Source organism: Lissotriton vulgaris, chromosome 10, assembly GCF_964263255.1.
Source record: "Lissotriton vulgaris chromosome 10, aLisVul1.2, whole genome shotgun sequence".
NCBI lineage: Eukaryota > Metazoa > Chordata > Amphibia > Caudata > Salamandridae > Lissotriton > Lissotriton vulgaris.
In genome coordinates, this window is record NC_141698.1 from 464936541 (window position 1) to 464955417 (window position 18877).

The 18877-nt window shown below is 48.9% G+C and overlaps 1 protein-coding gene across 1 annotated transcript in view; it reads right to left on the reverse strand.

Annotated features, from left to right (window-relative positions):
- ROGDI (rogdi atypical leucine zipper) overlaps positions 1-18877 on the reverse strand; it is a 421371-nt gene that overhangs the window by 217585 nt on the left and 184909 nt on the right. The window contains exon 6 of the mRNA XM_086941328.1: positions 2911-3006. Coding sequence (XP_086797454.1) covers positions 2911-3006 — 96 coding nt within the window. The remainder of the gene's footprint in view (positions 1-2910; positions 3007-18877) is intronic.

Sequence of the window (18877 nt, forward strand, 5' to 3'; positions counted from 1 at the left end):
TGAGGGGGTGTGAGGGTGAGGGTGTGAGAGTGAGTGAGGGTGTGTGAGGGTGAGGGTGTGTGAGGGTGAGGGTGTGTGAGGGTGAGGGGATGTGAGGGTGAGGGGATGTGAGGGTGAGGGGATGTGAGGGTGAGGGGATGTGAGGGTGAGGGGATGTGAGGGTGAGGGGATGTGAGGGTGAGGGGATGTGAGGGTGAGGGGGGTGAGGGGGGTGAGGGTGTGTGAGAGTGAGGGTGAGTGAGGGTGAGAGGGTGAGGGGGTGTGAGGGTGAGTGAGGGGGTGTGAGGGTGGGTGAGTGAGGGTATGTGAGGGTGTGTGAGGGTATGTGAGGGGTGTGAAGGTATGTGAGGGGTGTGAGGGGTGTGAGGGTGAGGGGGTGTGAGGGTGAGGGGGTGTGAGGGTGAGAGGGGTTTGAGGGTGAGAGGGGTTTGAGGGTGAGAGGGTGCGTGAGGGTGAGAGGGTGCGTGAGGGTGAGAGGGTGTGTGAAGGTGAGAGGGTGTGTGAAGGTGAGAGGGTGTGTGAGGGTGAGGGTGTGTGAGGGTGAGGGTGTAAAATACCAAAGAGAAAACAGGCATTAATCAAGCACCCTCACAAGATATGTAATGATCCAAGTAATTATCACAAGTTTCTAGAATACAGTTCATTGATAGGAGATAGACTTCCAAAATACGGATCCAGAGCCAAGCGTTAGACTTCAAATCTTTTATTTCATAATCATTAAAATTGTTTCCAGCTTGTCCTGCCGACACGCGTTTCGTCTCTTTGGAGACTTTTTCAAGGCCAAGAAGACGGAAATAATGCACTGGTATTTAACACCACGAATCTTGTTGTCAAAATGCAGATGAAGCCAAGTTCTATGGTCACACCAGTAATATCAGTCCTAGAAAAGATATATCTTAGGAATACAATCTTTATAGTCAGGTTCACTGGTGTATAATCTTGAAAAGCACAAAGTGACATCCAGAGCAATAGTTGCGAGTAAAGAAGGATAGACTTAGTCAATTACAAATCATGCTTCGTGAAGGTGGAGTCAACTATTCTTAATTTTGAATGATGACCATGATAAGTCACTCATAGGTCGCAGCGTCACCCTGACACCTCCACTGCAGTCAGATATATCTTTTCTAGGACTGATATTACTGGTGTGACCATAGAACTTGGCTTCATCTGCATTTTGACAACAAAATTCGTGGTGTTCAATACCAGTGCATTATTTCCGTCTTCTTGGGCTTGAAAAAGTCTCCAAAGAGACGAAACACGTGTCGGCAGGACAAGCTGGAAACAATTTTAATGATTATGAAATAAAAGATTTGAAGTCGAACGCTTGGCTCTGGATCCGTATTTTGGAAGTCTATCTCCTATCAATGAACTGTATTCTAGAAACTTGTGATAATTACTTGGATCATTACATATCTTGTGAGGGTGCTTGATTAATGCCTGTTTTCTCTTTGGTATTTAACATTAGCAAAAATCCCCTTTTGCTAATTCAACACTCCTGGTGGTGGGTGTTTGACAGGACAACAGTGCACCTCATATTAGGAACTATATATAAGTGACAATACACGTATACGTGCTTAGAGAATTGTATTGCCCATATGTGCGGACGTTTTCTCATCCTTGAGAAACACTACCACCACAATCCCGTATTGAGGGTGAGGGTGTGTGAGAGTGAGGGGGTGTGAGGGTGTGTGAGGGGTCAGGGGGTGTGAGGGGGTGAGGGCGTGAGGGGTCAGGGGGTGTGAGGGGGTGAGGGCGAGTGTCTCCAATGAATGTCGCTCCTTCGCCTTCTTTGAAAATGTTCAGTGCTGCAAATAGAGCATGCCGTCCTAATTATCACAGCATGAGGCCCCAAAGTGATAATTATCACAGCATGCAGAGAGGCCCCCACACTGCTGGAGCACTCAACTGCACATTAATTATAGTTGAGTGCTCCAGCAGCCTGGGGCGCCTGTTGACATGCTGTGATAAGTGGGGTCTCATGCTGTGATTAATTGTTACTTGCACGATACTGATTTCCTGCCCCTCCAGGACTCCCTGCCCTGCCTCATGGTTGCCAAGGCAATATTTCTGAAAATATTGCCGTGCTACCGTAAGGCAGGTCATGGAGTCCTCGAGAGGTGGGATCCAGAGCAGACAAATCTGCTAAACAGGAGCTTTTTCCAATGGCAGGCCTCCGTTTCCAGAGGCCTGCCAATGGAAAAAGGGGGCGTGGTTTCACACAGTACTGAAATCCCCCTGTTCACAATATGTCTTTGCCTGTAGCAGGGCCATGCCCTGCAATGCAGGCTTCGACCTAAAAAGGATCAAATAATAAGAAAAAAAACATGCGCCGCGTTCAGGCCAAAAACAACAAACTAAAGGCAGGGCCACCACTGCATCAGAGTGCTGTGGCGTGCAAGGAAAAAGTAAATAAAGCGTTGGGGGAGAGCGGGTCAAACCATTTAGCGCCCGGAGGCTGTAATTAAACACTACCGAGTAACACAGGTAACAGGGGGTGTCCTGATGGGAGGTTACAAAATGAGACATGGCCATACTAAGAAGGACTACTAAGCCTATTAACCAATTAGAAGCCACAGTTTACAAAAGGACAATGACACACGCCAATGAAAAATATGGGTGGAGCTTCAAGTCCATACCTGAATACAGCATGCCTTGCAGAGCAGCGTGTGCTGCCCAGGCTCGACCTAAAATTTAGATGATGCCTGAGATCTAGAACTGGACTCTGGGACGAGTGTGAACTCTACCTAAGAAATCAATGCTTTATTAATTTAAAGGACATCAATCTGAAAACTTGGGAAGCAGGATTAAAACGAGAAACCGACACAGGCAACACCTGGAGCCTGCAACAGATGATTTCAACAATGCAACAAAGATCAAATGCCTTTTGATCACATCCTAAAAGTCACTCACCTTGAGAACCTCTGCCCCAGTTTGAAACTTGTAATTTTCATCTCTGTTTGCTAGAAGGTACATTGCTTGATTCACATGGTTTCTTGCATCTTGAATCTAATCACAGGACAAATAAGAAAATTCGCAAAAGGAAATATCAGCATGGAAAACAGTGCTCATTCACCCCATAAAGTAATATCTGTTGACTTAGAACAATAAAAACATGTTCATAAATATAGGTTCATTAAATTTATTATCAATATAATCATTACCATGTTTATTTCAGTGCAGGCCTTGAAGAGAGTATGAAGTAACGAAATTCCAAACCTGGAAGGAATATGTACAACACCAACATGCCATACTTGCAAGCTCTAGAGTGCCCTCCTTCCACCCCTTCATATGGCATCTTCATCAGCTGTAATACGAGTCCCAACAACAAGAAACTAGTTTCTTACCTCGAACAATAGTTTTAAAACTTTAAACGCGTTTTGATTCATTTGTTGTGCATAATTCTGCAATTTAGTGGTCTGGGCCAGCAACATTAGTAACCCAAGTTCTGTTATGGTCACCAACCTTAAGTGGAGTCATTATGACTCGCTTGGACTCTGAGCATAAGCCCACAATACCACAGTGCGTAGTTGCAGTCTTCAGATGTTATCTTTTCGTACAGTCATTCTGTTATTGACATGTGGTTTGCATTAACTTCCCCTCCTTTGCAGCGAGGTTGGAAGTAACATGCATATCTAGAAGAGATTCCGGCTACAAAAAATACTGTTTTGAGAAAGTACCTAAGGGGCAGATGTATCAAGATTCCATTTTGCGATTTCTAAATAGCGATTTTTAAGGAATCGCTATTTAGAAATTGAAAATGGTATGTATGTAGAAAATCGCTATTTTTTGTGATTTCTTTGTCTTCCTTATTTGCGAATTCGCAATTTCCCATTCATTCCTATGGGCCAGGAGGCCCATAGGAATGATTGTGAAATAAATCTCAATTTGCGATTCGCAATTTGCTAATCGCAAATTGAGAATTATTTCAAGGGTGCAGGGGTGTCTCAAGGACACCCTGCTACACCCCTGAAATGTACATGTGTGTGCGTCACATGCCACCTTCAAAAATGCCAAATTGTGCATTTTTTAAAGAATATGCAAATTACCATCAACTACAAGTTGGTGGTAATTTGCGATTTCTTAACCAAAATTCGCAAATGAAAAATGCTACATACATAGCATTTAACACCTTAGCAGCTATGGAACGTCCAGCTCCAGTGCTGAACGTTCCATTGCGCAGGTGCAGTTGAAAAGTCCAACGGCCGACGGCAGCACTCCCGAGGTAGTGGTGCCGTTGGAATAGGCGCAGCACTTAAGGTGTTAAGGAAGCGCACATTTTTGCGATTCCTTAATTTGCGAATTTTTGATGCATGCCAAAACATGCAAAAAGACAGTTTGCGATTCGCAAACGGCTTGATACATCTAGGGCTAAATCTTTTTGCAGCGTGAATCTAGTCACAAATTACTTGCTGTGCAGAGATTATATAGTAGTGTTCCAAAGATGGCAAGTTTCCCAGGTCCATATGTGATGTGCTGCCCCAGTCCAAGTTTTCTTTGAATTCTGGGACTTGCAGTCCTATTTTTAAATGGAATAAACAATACTATTGCTCCCAGAATTTAAAGTAAAATCCTGGCCCAGAGAAGAGCATCACAAATGGATCTTGGATACTTGGGAAGGCTGGTGTTGAAAATCAGATGCATACTAGTATTAACACAATACACATAGAATGCAGTTGCGACAAGGTCATTATGTTGATAAAACTGGGCTTATCCTAACGTTGACTAATGTAGGTCTTGATTTCAAAATGTCCAGTGCTACTTGCAACCGTCCCTTTGCCTCCATCTCACCCTGCACAAGTAACTCTGTAAACAATGTTTTGAGATGTAATGTCACTTTGTCATGTACAGAATTAAGTTTATTTCCTTCAAAAGAGTCTGTAGCCGGCAGCTGCACTGACCGTTAATTTACCTAAGGCCTCACCTATTAGGACCATGAAGTGATTCTTCATATGAGACTTATCCTTGTATATCAAGTAATAACATTTGTATCAACAACTAAGGAGTCCAAAGGGCACCAGGGATGGGAAAGGCTAAAACTGCATTCTGTGAATCGGAGATAATTTAGAGTGGGTGAGCTCAGAAACGGTTTTGTCCTCTCTTTAATGCGATTGGATCAAACGGTGTGACTCTCCAATAACTGTGCTAAATGTATGACTTCCATTGTATAACACATTGTAAAAGAAGCCTCTTCTTGGGGGAGTAGGGCTCCTTTTTAACCCCTCTATTTTAGGAGGAAGCACCACGCTGGTCTAGCCTCTGAGTTAGGATTTTGATTTAATCACCAGAGCTGAAATGTATCTGGTTCTGTCAGAATATTTCCTGCAATGTATTCTGAGCTTTAAGCTTTTTATTGGTGTAAACGACTATCTGACCTATTTCTAACCCTTATTATTACCTCTGTAATCATTTTATCCTGTGGAGAAGCAACAATATCCCTGGGGTATTAACAACTCTCCCAGTTCTTCAGAAGCGCTTTACTTTAACAGAAAAAGAAAGTGCCATCAAATTTGGTATCTGAGGATGTTGTGAAAATGGATCTGGATATGTAGAAACTGGAACAAGATGGTTCAGACTGGATCTTGATGCTACAGATATGATCCAGAAACGAAATGTGCCCCGAATTAGTCTGTGTTCCCAAATTCCAATGGTCCCGTTTGGGTTGATCTGGTGTTTATCAAGCTGGTCCTTGAATAAAGAAGCAAGTATAAATAGGGTGATCCATTCTGGTAGAGTGTGCCATTGAGAGTATAACATTGTATGTTGAACAGTGGATTGTAAGATTTGTAGTCCGTTTCGGACACCATGAAAAATGTATGCAGGTTGTGAGAGCTTTGCTTTTGCGGCTTTGAACTGTGGAACAGTAGGAGGTTTGGTCAAAAAACAAGTTACTTATCTGTACACTGTGGATCTCCAGTATTGATATCTTTCATAGATTAACATTCTTGAATCTTCCTAGTCATCATGGTGGGAGTCCCACGGTAATAAATACAAGTAGTGCATAGATAAGCATTGAAAATAACAGTAATGTCAAGTGGCATTGTTCACCAATTCACATTGTTTTTGCAAGAATCAAACTTCAACTAATCTAATCACAGCGCAGCTCCCTGAGCACTCTTTCCCTGCAAGGCCACTACAGCTCAGATTTCTAGCACGAGTGTTGATACTTTTTTAGAGAAAGAGCCAAGGACTGTGGGCCGTGGCCGAAGCCGTAGTTGTAGTCATCCCCAGGACAACAGTTAACAGGCTGCTTTTCTGGAGGCAACTCAGTCGTCGACCGTGTTTTCTGAGAAGAGTATTCCTTGAAGGGAGTAGCCAGCTCAGATGTAGTCTTTTCAGGACGTTTTTGAGATGAAGGAGGGACAGAATCCCTTTTTTTCACAGATTTTTCAGCATCTGCTGACTTTTTTTATGATCTTTAAGCTTCTTAGAAGTTTAGCCATATAAGGTATCCTTCCTCACGCTTGAGTTTGCCTGTGGGCGAAACTAGACTCTGGTCTTCATCACCAGATGCAGAATCTCCTGAGGCTTTTTGCTCTCTTTAAAAAAAAAAAAAAAAATGTATGATGAATTATCGCTTTGAAATTAGTATTCTTCAAAGAGGTCACTCAATAAGGGTGAAATGAGGGGTCTTCCGTTTTTATGTCTTTTATTAAAAACAGTTTTAGAGCTTACAAAGTTGAATGTACAGTGATTTGTGTTATATAATTTTCTAGCCCTGAGGAGATCAATATATGATGAAACACATACTGGCTACAATGGAAAAATAAAGACCGCCGAACAGTTTCCGTACTGAGTTTTCTTTGGACAACTGGGTATTGAGAGTGTTTGGCGATGAATTTTGCTAATTTTGGAAGTTTTCTTCCTACTAAGGAATGATAGGCAACCATTCCTTCCTCTTGAAGCACCAGGACTTTATGGATTCAAATAATTGTTGAAACTTTATGTAGAGTGCACCCTATTTTTCTCCTGGTTGCCACTGGAAATGTAATGTAGTTTAGGAGTGGGCAGCACCACAGGTTTGTTTGGTCTACTGTATCTCACTTTGGGACTTTCGTTCAGATATGGCATTTTAACCCCTTCGATGCTATTGACAGAACGGTTCCGTCATGAGCGTCGGTTGGCCTGTGCTCATGACGGAACCATTCCGTCACGAGCCCGTTGGCTCATTAGAACGTTCAGCACAGCGCAGGAATCTGCGCTGCGCTGAAGGTGTTAATGAAGAAAGGGAAAGGATTGCAGAAGACCTTTTTAGATATCTTCATGCAGGAGTGACAGTAGGGAAAATTATGGTTAAGAAAACCAATAGAAAGGAAGGTTTAAAAGACACATTTATAAAACTACAAAGATTGAAAAAGGCCAATAGGTCTTAAATGGTGGGATGGAGTAACAATGAAACAATATATTAAGAATAGACGTATCCCCAGGGGTCTAAGATACCTACTATATCCAACATATGATAATATGGATGAACATTTAATGTGAGAATGGGAACAAGAACTTACTAACTCCTTAAATAATCTGATGAAAATATTGAAAGTTCATTCTGTCATTAGGAAAGTATCTCAATTACAGTAAGAGATTAAAGAATTGGAGAAAGAAATGAAGGATCTGGATCTAACAGAACCCACCAAGAACAAACGATACAATTCTGCAGGCGTGGTTAGAACGCCATGAAGAGAGAGATAAAAGAATGTAAGGCCAGAAAACTGAGGCACGATGATCAGGACTATTGTGGTGGGTGTGTATTCACATTTTCAAAACGATTCGATAATTTCTAGTTTAGCCCTGAGAAGCAGGTATCTTACATGAATGTCCGCCTCCACGTACTGAATAGCGAACGGTACCCCCGGTGCCACCCAGACCAGAACCCTCCTGGCATATGTAGAGAAGGATGCATGGAATATCTGACCCAAACACTTTTTTCCCCAACTTCTGTGCCCCTTCATCTACAAGGTGGGTCTCCTGGAGACATGCAATTGAGACTCCATGTCTTCGAAGAAAGGAAAGGACTCTATACCTCTTCGTGCACGTGCCTAGCCCCCTCACGCTACAAGTCATGAACTTCTACCACATGATTTCCAATGCAATTTACCCCGCCCTAGCATTCTGGTCACAGCGTAGCACCCCTCGAGTGCCCGAAATGTAATACAAACGATGCCAGAAACATTCCCCTTCAACATCCCCTTCCAACAGTCCCCCCGGCCCCCACCCACGAGCAATATACCTGCAACAACAAAACATGCCACTATGCCCTTTCCCCCCTGGTGCCAGGACGTGCACCGCCACCCCATTCGCCCAACAAGGCTAACCCACTCAAGAAGAAAACTCCCCCCACCCCAACTCCCAGCAAGGCCCATCATCACAATCTTGATACGGGGCTCAAACCGTCCTTCCCAAATCTAGACCCCCTCCAGCCCCTCCCTCCCCTCACATACTACACGGAGAAAAGAAGCCTCCTTTATGCATTATTCAGCATTCACTCTCCCCACTGGGGGCGACCCATCGAGGCCGGGAAACATGTCACACATCATACAGACAAACACACGCAACCACTAAGTCTCTTCAAGATGGATCCGCCAACTCAGGAGTCTGGACCCCCGCTGTCTCAGGAACCGCAGCGGCGGTAGACAATATGTCCTCCCCCGTGACCTGCAATGTATCCGGGACCAATATGTCATCTGGCACGGGAGGCTTCGGTAACGCCGACAAACCCCCAGCTTCAGGGGGTTCCAGACGCAATGTCCCCTACTGTAACTCTGCGTCTCTCCTCACTCTCAGCTGTATCGGAGCAGCGTCTTCGTCTGCTGGCACGTCTCCTCGGTGGTCGGGTTCCCCAAGTTCCGCGGGGCCCCCATCGTTCGCCCGGTGGGATGGCATCTCCCCTTATCTCCAACCACTCCCAGACATCCTCCGGGGAATCAAAGAAATGCACCTTCCCCTGTGACAGTACCTTAAGTTTGGCCGGATAGAGCAGCATATGCTGTAGGTGCAACTCACGGAGTTTCTGTTTGACTCCCAGAAAGGACTTCCGTTGCTCCTGGACCTGCTGAGTGTAGTCTGGATAAATTGAGACCCTGTTATTCTCGAAGGTGAGGTTCGCCGAATCCCTTGCAACCCTCACGATACAGTCTCTGTCCCAGTAATTGAGAATTTTGGCAATGAGGGCACGCAGAGGGGCCCCGGCCACGGCGGCGGGACCAGCGCCCTATGAGCCTACTCAATCACGAAGACCTCCGACAGACCCCTCGATATAGTTCTATACGAATCCAGTTCTCCAGGAAGGGCTCTGCGTTTCCCGCCTCCGCCCGTTCCGGGACGCCAATGACCCGGCTATTACTGAGGCGCACCCTCCCCTCCGCATCCTCTGCTCTCCCCTCCAGGGCTCCTGCTGTGGCCGTTAGTTGTGAGACTGTCTTTTTGAGGGACACCACCTCTCCCTGCAACTGAACTATGTTCCCCTCTGCATCAGAGACTTTATCTGCCACTTTACGTAGGTCTGTCCGCAGCAAATTCACATCGATAGACACTGTTTCTATTTGTCGTTCCAATGCGGAGTGTGAGCCCTGGATCGCCTTCAGCAGCTCCACCCGGGAGGGCTCCCCGGGATCTTCCACCCCCTCGTCCTGGCCCGACTGGCGCGTTATCCGTTGCGAGGGTAGCCGCTGGGTGGTATATTGCGTTATTGTGTTCGGCTGCGAGGAACAAGGCATCCTGTCCTTACGCATTGCAGGTGCCCCCGTGCTTTCCTCGTCTCCCTGCGGGGCAGTGGGGTCTCCGCTGTTTATTGCCCGGTCACCTCTAAGTCAACCTCCGATCACAAGCCTCAGTGAGGCGCTCCGCGACCCCGCACCACAATAGTTTGCCGCAACACTCCCAGGGGTCCGCAGTCATCAGAAGATGCTCAGTGTTATAGGGGTGCCTCCCCCTCTCCCACCGGCAGGCCGCCGCTCCCGCACCAGGGGGCCGGGATATGTGTCCACACAACTTCTTCGACCAACAGTCACACTAACCTCAGTGGGAGGATGCACCTTCAGGCCTCAGACAGGCTACAGGATTCTTCGACACACAGGTCCAACCACCAGGTCCCCCGCAGTCTGCAGATCGTCGTGGCCCCCACGCCAACAGGCCCAGATCCTCCCCGATGCTCGTATTTATTGGGTGACGTAGAGCCAGCCCTGCTCCATCAGCCTCTGTACTGCGAGTTATGCTCCTTATCAGGTCGTGCTTCCTGGTATTGCAGCCCAATACATACACCTGTCCTGCATAGGCTCCCCGGTCTCCTGATCGTCTTCCTCTGCCCAGGGCGTCACTCCCTCCCGCCTTGAGGCCTCACCAGCTCCATCGAGGTTAGATGCCACAAGGAGGGCCCCGGTGGCGGCCGGCACCCCTCCAATCAGGGCGCCTCCCCAGATGGTCAGACTGGAGCATCCAAGTCGCGCGGGCCGCCTCCTCCACCTGAGCGCCGGTCGGCGCGAGCCACAGCCTGTGCACCTCCATGGCCGATGACCAAACCACTGGAAGTCTCCGGGGTGCCGGGCCCCCGCTGAAATCAGTCGTCCCCCGCTTCAGGTCCCGAAGGCCGGGCTCTGGGGCTCCGCCCGTCCAGAGGCACAGACCGCAGACCCGGGCCTCTCCTGATGTCGGCCCCGCCTCTGCTCCTCCCGGGCCGGGCCTCGCTCCAGATCCCGAGGTCCCTCGTACCTGGGGAAAGTACCAGATGTAGGCGGGGACCCGGTTCTTTGCTCCCGAGGGTAAGTCAGCAGGTCCAGACCCACAGCTCACCGCACCAGCGCCGCCAGAGTCAGTGCGGGCCTCCGCAGCCCCGGGCAGGATCTCCCGCAGTCCTCCGCTAGTCGGGGCCCCGGCTGACAGCGGGCACCGTTCTCAAAGTGGCTCTGTCCTGAACCAAGGCCCCAGACGTCTGCAGGGCCTCCGATCACCGGGCTCGGTCGCCTCCCGCAAGCAAGCATCAGACCCAGGCCTCGCGTAGATTTAGGTCCGCTCCCCCACAGCTCGGGCCATCATCTCGGCTCTACTCTCAACGGCCCGCCAAAGATCCCCTCAGGACATGTCCCCAGGTGTCAGGGAGTTGTGTAGCTCTCGATTTTTCAGGGAAGGAGACCGTACAGGATAATTGAGCAGGATTTCTGGGCCAGTCAGCCGGGAGCCGGAGGAGCTCACGTCCTGTCGGCCATGCTGCTTGGCCACGCCCCCACCCGGTTTCATGGTTGAAAGGGCCCACCGTGCCTGGACTAAGAAGCCGCCTCTGGGGAGCGTCTGAGGCCTGCGATCGCCTGGCTTCTCAACTACTATGCCTGGCTTCACAAGGACAAAATGACTTTTGATTCTCATCCCATCATGGTCTTCCCAGACTACACCAGGCTGGTGCAGCTGCAGCGTCAGTCCTTTGTTGCGGCCAAGTGACGACTTCGGGAGCTGAGCTTATCCTATGCGCTGCTGTTTTCTGCCCGAATGAAGGGGATATATAATGCCAAGACTCTTTTCTTTGACTCCCCGGGGAAGGTCTTCGCTTGGACTTATCAGAGACGTAATCTTAAGCCACACTCGCCGCCACAGCTTGATTCGGACTCTTCGCAGGGATCCTATCGGACTGGCCAGAGAGACGGAGACGCTACAGCAAGGTGCCACAGATCCCGCTCTAATTGGCGTGCCCAGGGTCAGTCAGAGAATGCTGACTGAGGTCGCCCTGGTTGGAGGGCATATTTTATCCTTCTTTCACTTCAGAGCACTGTCTTGAAACTGTGGTTCCTTGTTGGGGAGCATCAGATCCTGGCGTACTGGGGTCTTCTCCACCTGCTCTCAGAGGTGTCGGACCATGTTCACCCTGGACGTTTTGGGTAATGTTGGGTGGGGGGACCCATCATTTTGGGGGCCCGGGACAGGGTTCCACCGCGACAGATACTCGTTATTGGAAGTATGGGCGTGGGGGGGTCATGTTGGGCTTCAGGTTGTTTTTTGTTCTGTGCACCAGACCCACAATTCCATGCTAAGTCACTGATGCACCATCGGTCACTGCACACTTTAAAGATTAGGGATGACCCATGTCACAGGTAAATCTCCGCTGGGAGAACTCAATATTCTTGCTTGGAATGTACGGGGACGTCTGAACAAATCAAACGGGGGGCAGTGCTTCACTTAGCGAAGCGTTACCTGGCTGACATCCTATTATTGCAGGAGACTCACCTTCTGGGCACTAAAGCCCCCTGTCTGTCCCGATATGGGTTTACCACGATGTACCACTCCGGCTTTATCGAGGGGGCGCACACGGCACGGCTATACTCATCCACCGCCAAGTACCGCTTCAGGTTACACAACATTGGTTAGATCCAGGCGGGCGCTTAACGATCATTTCTGGCACTATAGCCGGTGAAAAGATCACACTAGGGAGTATATTTGCCTCTTCACCATTAGGTCAGACGTTCATAGATAAACTTACACAGCTTTGGGGGGACCTTCCATGTGGCTTGATTATTCTGGGCGGAGATTGGAATTACATCATGGCCCCTATTGAAAGATGGTGTGCACAGCCGCCCAATACACACCCGATCTAAACTGAATGTACTGGCACATATACTGGGCTGGAAGGACTCTTGGCGGGCTTTTCACATCTCTGAGGCAGGGTTCACGTATGCATCATCGGTTCAACCCACCCTCTCACGCTTTGATTATATGTTCCTTCCCCACAGCTACATACACAGAGTGGCACACACATCCATTATGCCTAGAGGCCTCTCCGATCACTCACCGATCCAACTCCGTGATGCTATCAAGAAATGCTTCTCGCGATCACAGATTACCTCAGTTTCAACATGGGTACTTCCCTGTCCCAGGTCACCCTTTGGGAGGCCCTTAGGCCCACGATTAGGGGGGCGGACATCAGTTATCGCTCTGTGGAAAAACGGCGGCGTTTGGCGCAGGTAAGGGAACTGAAGGATCGTCAGTCCACCTGCTGTCCCAATTGGTAGAAGGCTCCGACTCCGGTATTTGCCGGAATCCCTTACACGTCCAACAGCAGCTCCATCAGTTGCATACTGACAGCGCTAAAGAGGCGTGGCTGGCAACCCAATACAGGATCTATCAATGGATCGACAAGTCCAGTCAGATGCTCCATAGGCTATTTCAGGTCCGGACGTCCCAGACGCAGGTTCCCCTCCTGAAGTCACCAGACGGCACTATGGGTACCTCTCCCAAGGCTGTGGTCCAAGCATTTGCCTGCTTCTATGCAGCTCTATATGGAGGAGCGTGAGGTAGTAGCAGAGTCCTTTACTGACAAATTTTTTGCAGTTTGCTCGCTGATGTATGCGATGACTTAGATAAAACAAACACTCTAGATGAAGCGCAGGCGGCGTTGTCCAATATACACCTGGGCCGTATTCCGGGCCCAAACGGGTTCCCCTGTGAGTTTTTGCATCTACATATGGCGACCCTGGGGCCGCACATGCTTGGAGCAGCGTATTCTGCCTCCGGACTGGCAGCACGCCGAAATTGTGGCTTGTTGAATTTGAAGCCCAAATTTTTGGGTAAGGTCCTCGCCGACCGCCTCCGCACCTGCATTCAAGATGCAGGTGCATCCGGATCAGTCCGGCTTCATGCCACAGCTCTCCACCGAACAGAATATTAGGCTGGTCCACAACGCCGTCACGGAGACCCTTGCATGGATCGCCCTGCAGCGATCTTGTTGGCAGACATTGACAAGGCGTTTGACTCTCTGAATTGGACCTACCTTTTTAAACTCCTAGAAGCCATTAACTTGGGACCCAGGTTCCTGGCATATGTAAAACTACTGTATATGGATCTCACCGCCTCAGTTCATGCGGCCGGATGCTGCTCTCCCCCATGTGCGATCCACAGGGGTACAAGACAGGGGTGCGAGCCCATAGCCGTGTGGCTGCCCCATGGACTCTGTTCTCAGGGGACTGGATGCCGAGGTACTCAGACAGGATCACGCTTTTCGCCGATGACGTCCTGTTCTTCATGTCAGACCCTCGGGTCTCTGGGTCCTGTGTCCTCCAAAATCTTCGAGTCTTAGGGGAGACCTCTGGACTCAGTGCCAATCCGTCCAAATCTACACTGTTCCTTATTCATGGCGAACAGAGAAGTCAAGCTTGGGCTTCACAAGTGCTCATTGCGACACGGGTCTTAAGTACCTAGGGGTCTTCATAACACAGTGTCTCAGCTTTGGCGCACAACATCGCTCCGCTGCTCCCTGCTGTCCGGGATGAAACGTCAATCTGATCTCAACTGTCAATCGTTATATGGAAGGTCCGCAATTTTTAAAATGATGTCTCTGCCACGCTTACTCTAGAGGCTCCAGAAATACCCGTACCTTATCCCCCATCGTGGTCTCTCCAAGTCAACGCACTCCTAAATAGATTCCTCAGGCAAGGAGGCGTGATTCACATGGCACGCGCAACGTGCATACAGTCCACGTACTGCAGTGGTATCCCGGCGGCAGACGTCCGCGCGTACTACTGGGCTTCGCATCTTCTGGTGGTCAATGAGTGGTGGTATGGTTCCCAGACGGATCCGGCTAGCGCCTTGGAGCGGTCGGCCATGACGGGTATCCCGCTGCTCCAATTTCTATACGGTAGCTCCTTCCTGGAGGCGCTCCCCCCGGCCTGCCGGGTAGTTATTCAGACATGGAGACGGGTGGTTAGGTCCATGGGTTGGTGGGGTAAGTTGACTGGCGCTACTCCCCTCTGAAAGGGAACGTATCTTCAGCCTGTCTTGTCACTGGTGGGGTTTCGTTGATGAGATGATATTGGTATATCCACACTTGGGGACGTAATGCAGGGGACCACCCTCAAATCCTTTCAAAAAGCTGCAAGCGGACTTTGACCTTCATAAATCACAGTTCCATCGCCATTTGCAGCTCCGGCATGCACTGACCCCCCCCCCAGATTCGGCAACTAGAGTCATTATCGGAGTTCCACGCACTGGAAGGTCGCTTACTGATGGGAGATCTGGGGGCCCACAAAATCCGGCAAATTTACCAAACTCTCACTACACACTCTTAGACCACTATTCACTGAACCCGGGCGGCTTGGGAGGTGGACCTGCAAGCCCTGACGGGCGACGATTGGTCTGAAGCGCAAGCTAGCCCTTGGTAGGCCGCCGTCTCTACCAGATACAGGCTAATCCAATTCAAATACTGACATAGGGTATATTACAAGCGTCTCTGCCTTTGGAAAATGGGGGCAATTTAGTCGTCCATTTGTCTCCGTTTTGGTACAGACGAGCGGTCGTTCCTGCACACGGTGTGGAGCTGCGGAGCATTGCAGCTCTTCTGGTCGGGCGCGTTGCCTTGATAGGGCGTGTTTTGGCATAGGATGTCCCGATGGACCCTAGACTGGCGAACTTACACAGCACAAAAGACATCAGAGGGAAGAGGTAAAAAAAGACACCTTCTGTTTTTGGGTCTCACATTGGCAAAGCGGGACATAGCACAGCACTGAAAGGATACGTCCCTTCCCTGTATAACCAACTGGAAAAAGGCCCTGGATAGGTGCATGTCAGCTGAGATTGCAGTGTTCCAGGCAAGGGGGTGTCCACAGAAACATGGGAAGATCTGGTCCTGGTGGGCCAAGTACAGGGGTGTAGATCTGTCCTTAATGTCGCAGACAGCCACCAGGGACCCTATCGAACGACTGGTGGTGAATGATTTACATGTGTAAAGTATCAGTGCTAACAAGACGTAGATGGGCATTCCTTTGGCTTGTGCATAGAATGTTATCGCAGTACGTATGGTGCACACTATGGGGATGGGGGTTTACCTTGGTCTGATGTTCTGCAGACCTTTGGTGTGGGTGCTATACAGTACCTAGGGACTTTTCAATCTGCATTTCAATTGTACTTTGCTTGCTGGGCTCCGCCCTTCTGGTACACTGAAAATTCAATAATATCTTAAAGTAAAATCATGATGAAAGGCTAAAACTGCACAGAAATGAGCAGTCAATTTCTCCTTTTTGTATTGTTAAAATCTTTGGAAGTTTGAAAGTTCTGTGAGCTGCACCTGCCGATTCTCAGGACATGCAAGGACCACTCTTGACTAGCCCATTGAAGCACTATAAGTACTAGTGTCAAGTGTTCCTCCCTGCATTAATCGATGAGTAAAGGTATCAGCGGGATAGGCGGACAAGCATAAACAAATTGTTCGTACCAGATTCTCCTTCAGGACAGTGGTCATGAATACCAGTTAGCGGCACAGGTTCCCACAGCCATTCCTTCGTGGCTACCTGCGGCATATATCTATCTCAAAATCTGGTATGTCGAACCCACCTTGGTCACATGGCTAAGTCAAAGTCCTCCAGTTAAGCTGAGGCTGTCCCCCCCCCCCCACACACACAGTAACCTAGTCAGCTCAGCCCGTAAAGTTTTTAAAAAGTAGGACCCAGGATGGTAAGGTATGTTTAAGAATAAATATAAAAACTGTGGGTGCAGGACCATTGTGATTAGAGAGGCACGACCCGCTAGGGACAGAGGGAGCGATATCCAGCGTGTGATATTACCCTTTAATTTCATGATAGCTGTCCCATAATTGAGTCGGATAGTCTCCTCCCTATTCCTAGTCACCTGTATGCCTAAGTGGCAAAGGTCCGTGTTGCACCATTCTAAAGGGAAATCGATCTGGAATTTAGGAACCGCTGGAGTGAGCGGGAACACCTGTGACTTCCCCCAATTGATGCAAATACCAGATAATCTGCCAAACACGATAAATTCCTGCAGGAGGGAATTAATATTCTGCTGCAGATCCCTAACATATAATGTTATATCATCCGCATATAGCGAAACTAATATTTGGCGAAGAAAACATCGAACTGCTTTGTCCTGGTGACATTGGCGAAGCCAACAGGCCAGCGGCTCAACAGCTATAGCGAACAACAATGGGGATAAAGGGCACCCCTGTCGGGTGCCCCTCGAGATGGACAGGGGGGGGGGCTTTGGGAGGGGGGGTGGGGGAGTACCCCAACCTCGAGGGATTCCTCGTACACCTCTTTAAGGACCGGCACCATTATATCTATATAGGTCTTGCAAAATTCCGCCGGGAGACCATCTAACCCTGGCGCCTTCCCGTTATTTAGTTGCATGATTGCTTCTCTGATCTCGTTGATCTCAAATGGCAGACTGAGAAATTCTCTTTATGTATCCCCTAACCATCCTAGCGCTATATCTCGCCTAAAGCTATCCACTTCCAATGTTCCATGCCGCTGCGAGGTGTGTATAGCGTTTTATAGTGTGTAGTGAAGACTTCGAGTATATCCTGCGTTTCTCGTGTATGACCACCCTTGCTCCCTCTATTTCCAATATGTGGGAGTTGAATCTCGGGCATCTCGTCACCTCTGCCAGTGCCCTCCCAGGCCTTTCTCCTTCCCCGTATTTACGGGCCACCCAATGTCGTCCTTTGAATCTCGCCTCCCTGTCCGTCGCCTCTTCATACTCCAACAACCTCTCTCTGAATTCCTTTTGCACCTGCCCCGCCGACCCCCCCTCCATATCTCTTTCCAGTGCTTTCATTTCCCGCTCTAGCCTTTGAAGTGTTCTTTGAATGTCTCTTAGGACCCCAAAACATTTGGATGTGCAGAACCCCCTGATCGTTACTTCGAATGCCTCCCAAATCATTTCCACATTTTCCACTGAGCCCTTGTTTCTAGCAAAAAAATCTTTTATTTCCTCCCCTAACTCATTTTGGAAAACTGTATCTGTTAGTGCCCGTGGCTGCAGTCTCCAACTGGGCCTTGGTCTATCGTACCCTGGCAATACAAGGGCTAGTTTCACCGGACAGTGGTCTGAGAAGGTTCATGCAGGATGGATAACATTACGCATATTAGGTCCCAGCCCCCTTGATACTAAACAATAATCAATGCGTGCCCAAGTGTCCGTGTACGAGGTAAAGTGGGTGCCTTCTCTCAGTTGGGGACGAGTATAGCGCCAACTGTCTATTAACCCGCCTTCTTCCATAATTCCTCCCATCACCTCCTGAGATCGGTTATAGTGATACATCTGCGGGCTGGATCTGTCAACAGCCGGGTTCAAGGCCACATTGAAATCCCCTCCCCATATTAAGTGAGTGGAGCCTGCCGGAAGAATCTTGCCTCATACCGTTTTATAACATTCCGGGGTATCTATATTGGGACCATAACAATTTGCTAATGTTACAGTTGCTCTACCCAACCTCCCCCAGGCTATAACATACCTCCCTTGGGGGTCTGTCATCACTCCCATTAATTCAAAGGGCGTCTGCTTTTTAATCAGTATGGCCCTACCCCGGGCGCAAGTAGAATAAGAAGCAAATATTCTTATGCTTGCCCATTTACTAGCAAACTTGCTGGAGTATTGTGGACTCAAGTGTTTCTCCTGCAACATAGCGATGTGTGCCTGCTGTCTGTCTAATTAGGACAATAACTGCCTACATTTTCTCGCGTCCCCTAATCCCCTGACGTTCCATGATATTACCTTCAGCGTAGTCTCTTCATCCATAACTCTGTCCCTCTCCACCCATTGTATGCAAATGCATACAATGCCGTCATGTCAGTCACCTGCCATTCTGTTGGTGCAGCACTTCCAAATAGAACCTGCCTACCAGTAATCACCCCTATCATGCCTCCCCCCTCCCACTGAAGCATCCCAATCATGCCAGTTTCCTGCAACCGCCCCCCACCCCAACAACGAACAACCTAACATCTCTAGGTAACATCCTAGCTTAGAACAGATATGTACACATAAAACAATTCTGGGGTACACCGTATGGGGATGGTCTGCTGGGTGGCCCACGTTTTCCTCTCACTCCACCAGGCAACCAACGTTACTGCCCTCTCCCCTGGAAGAGTGACAAGGGTGTCCAGTTAGTTAGCCAGTG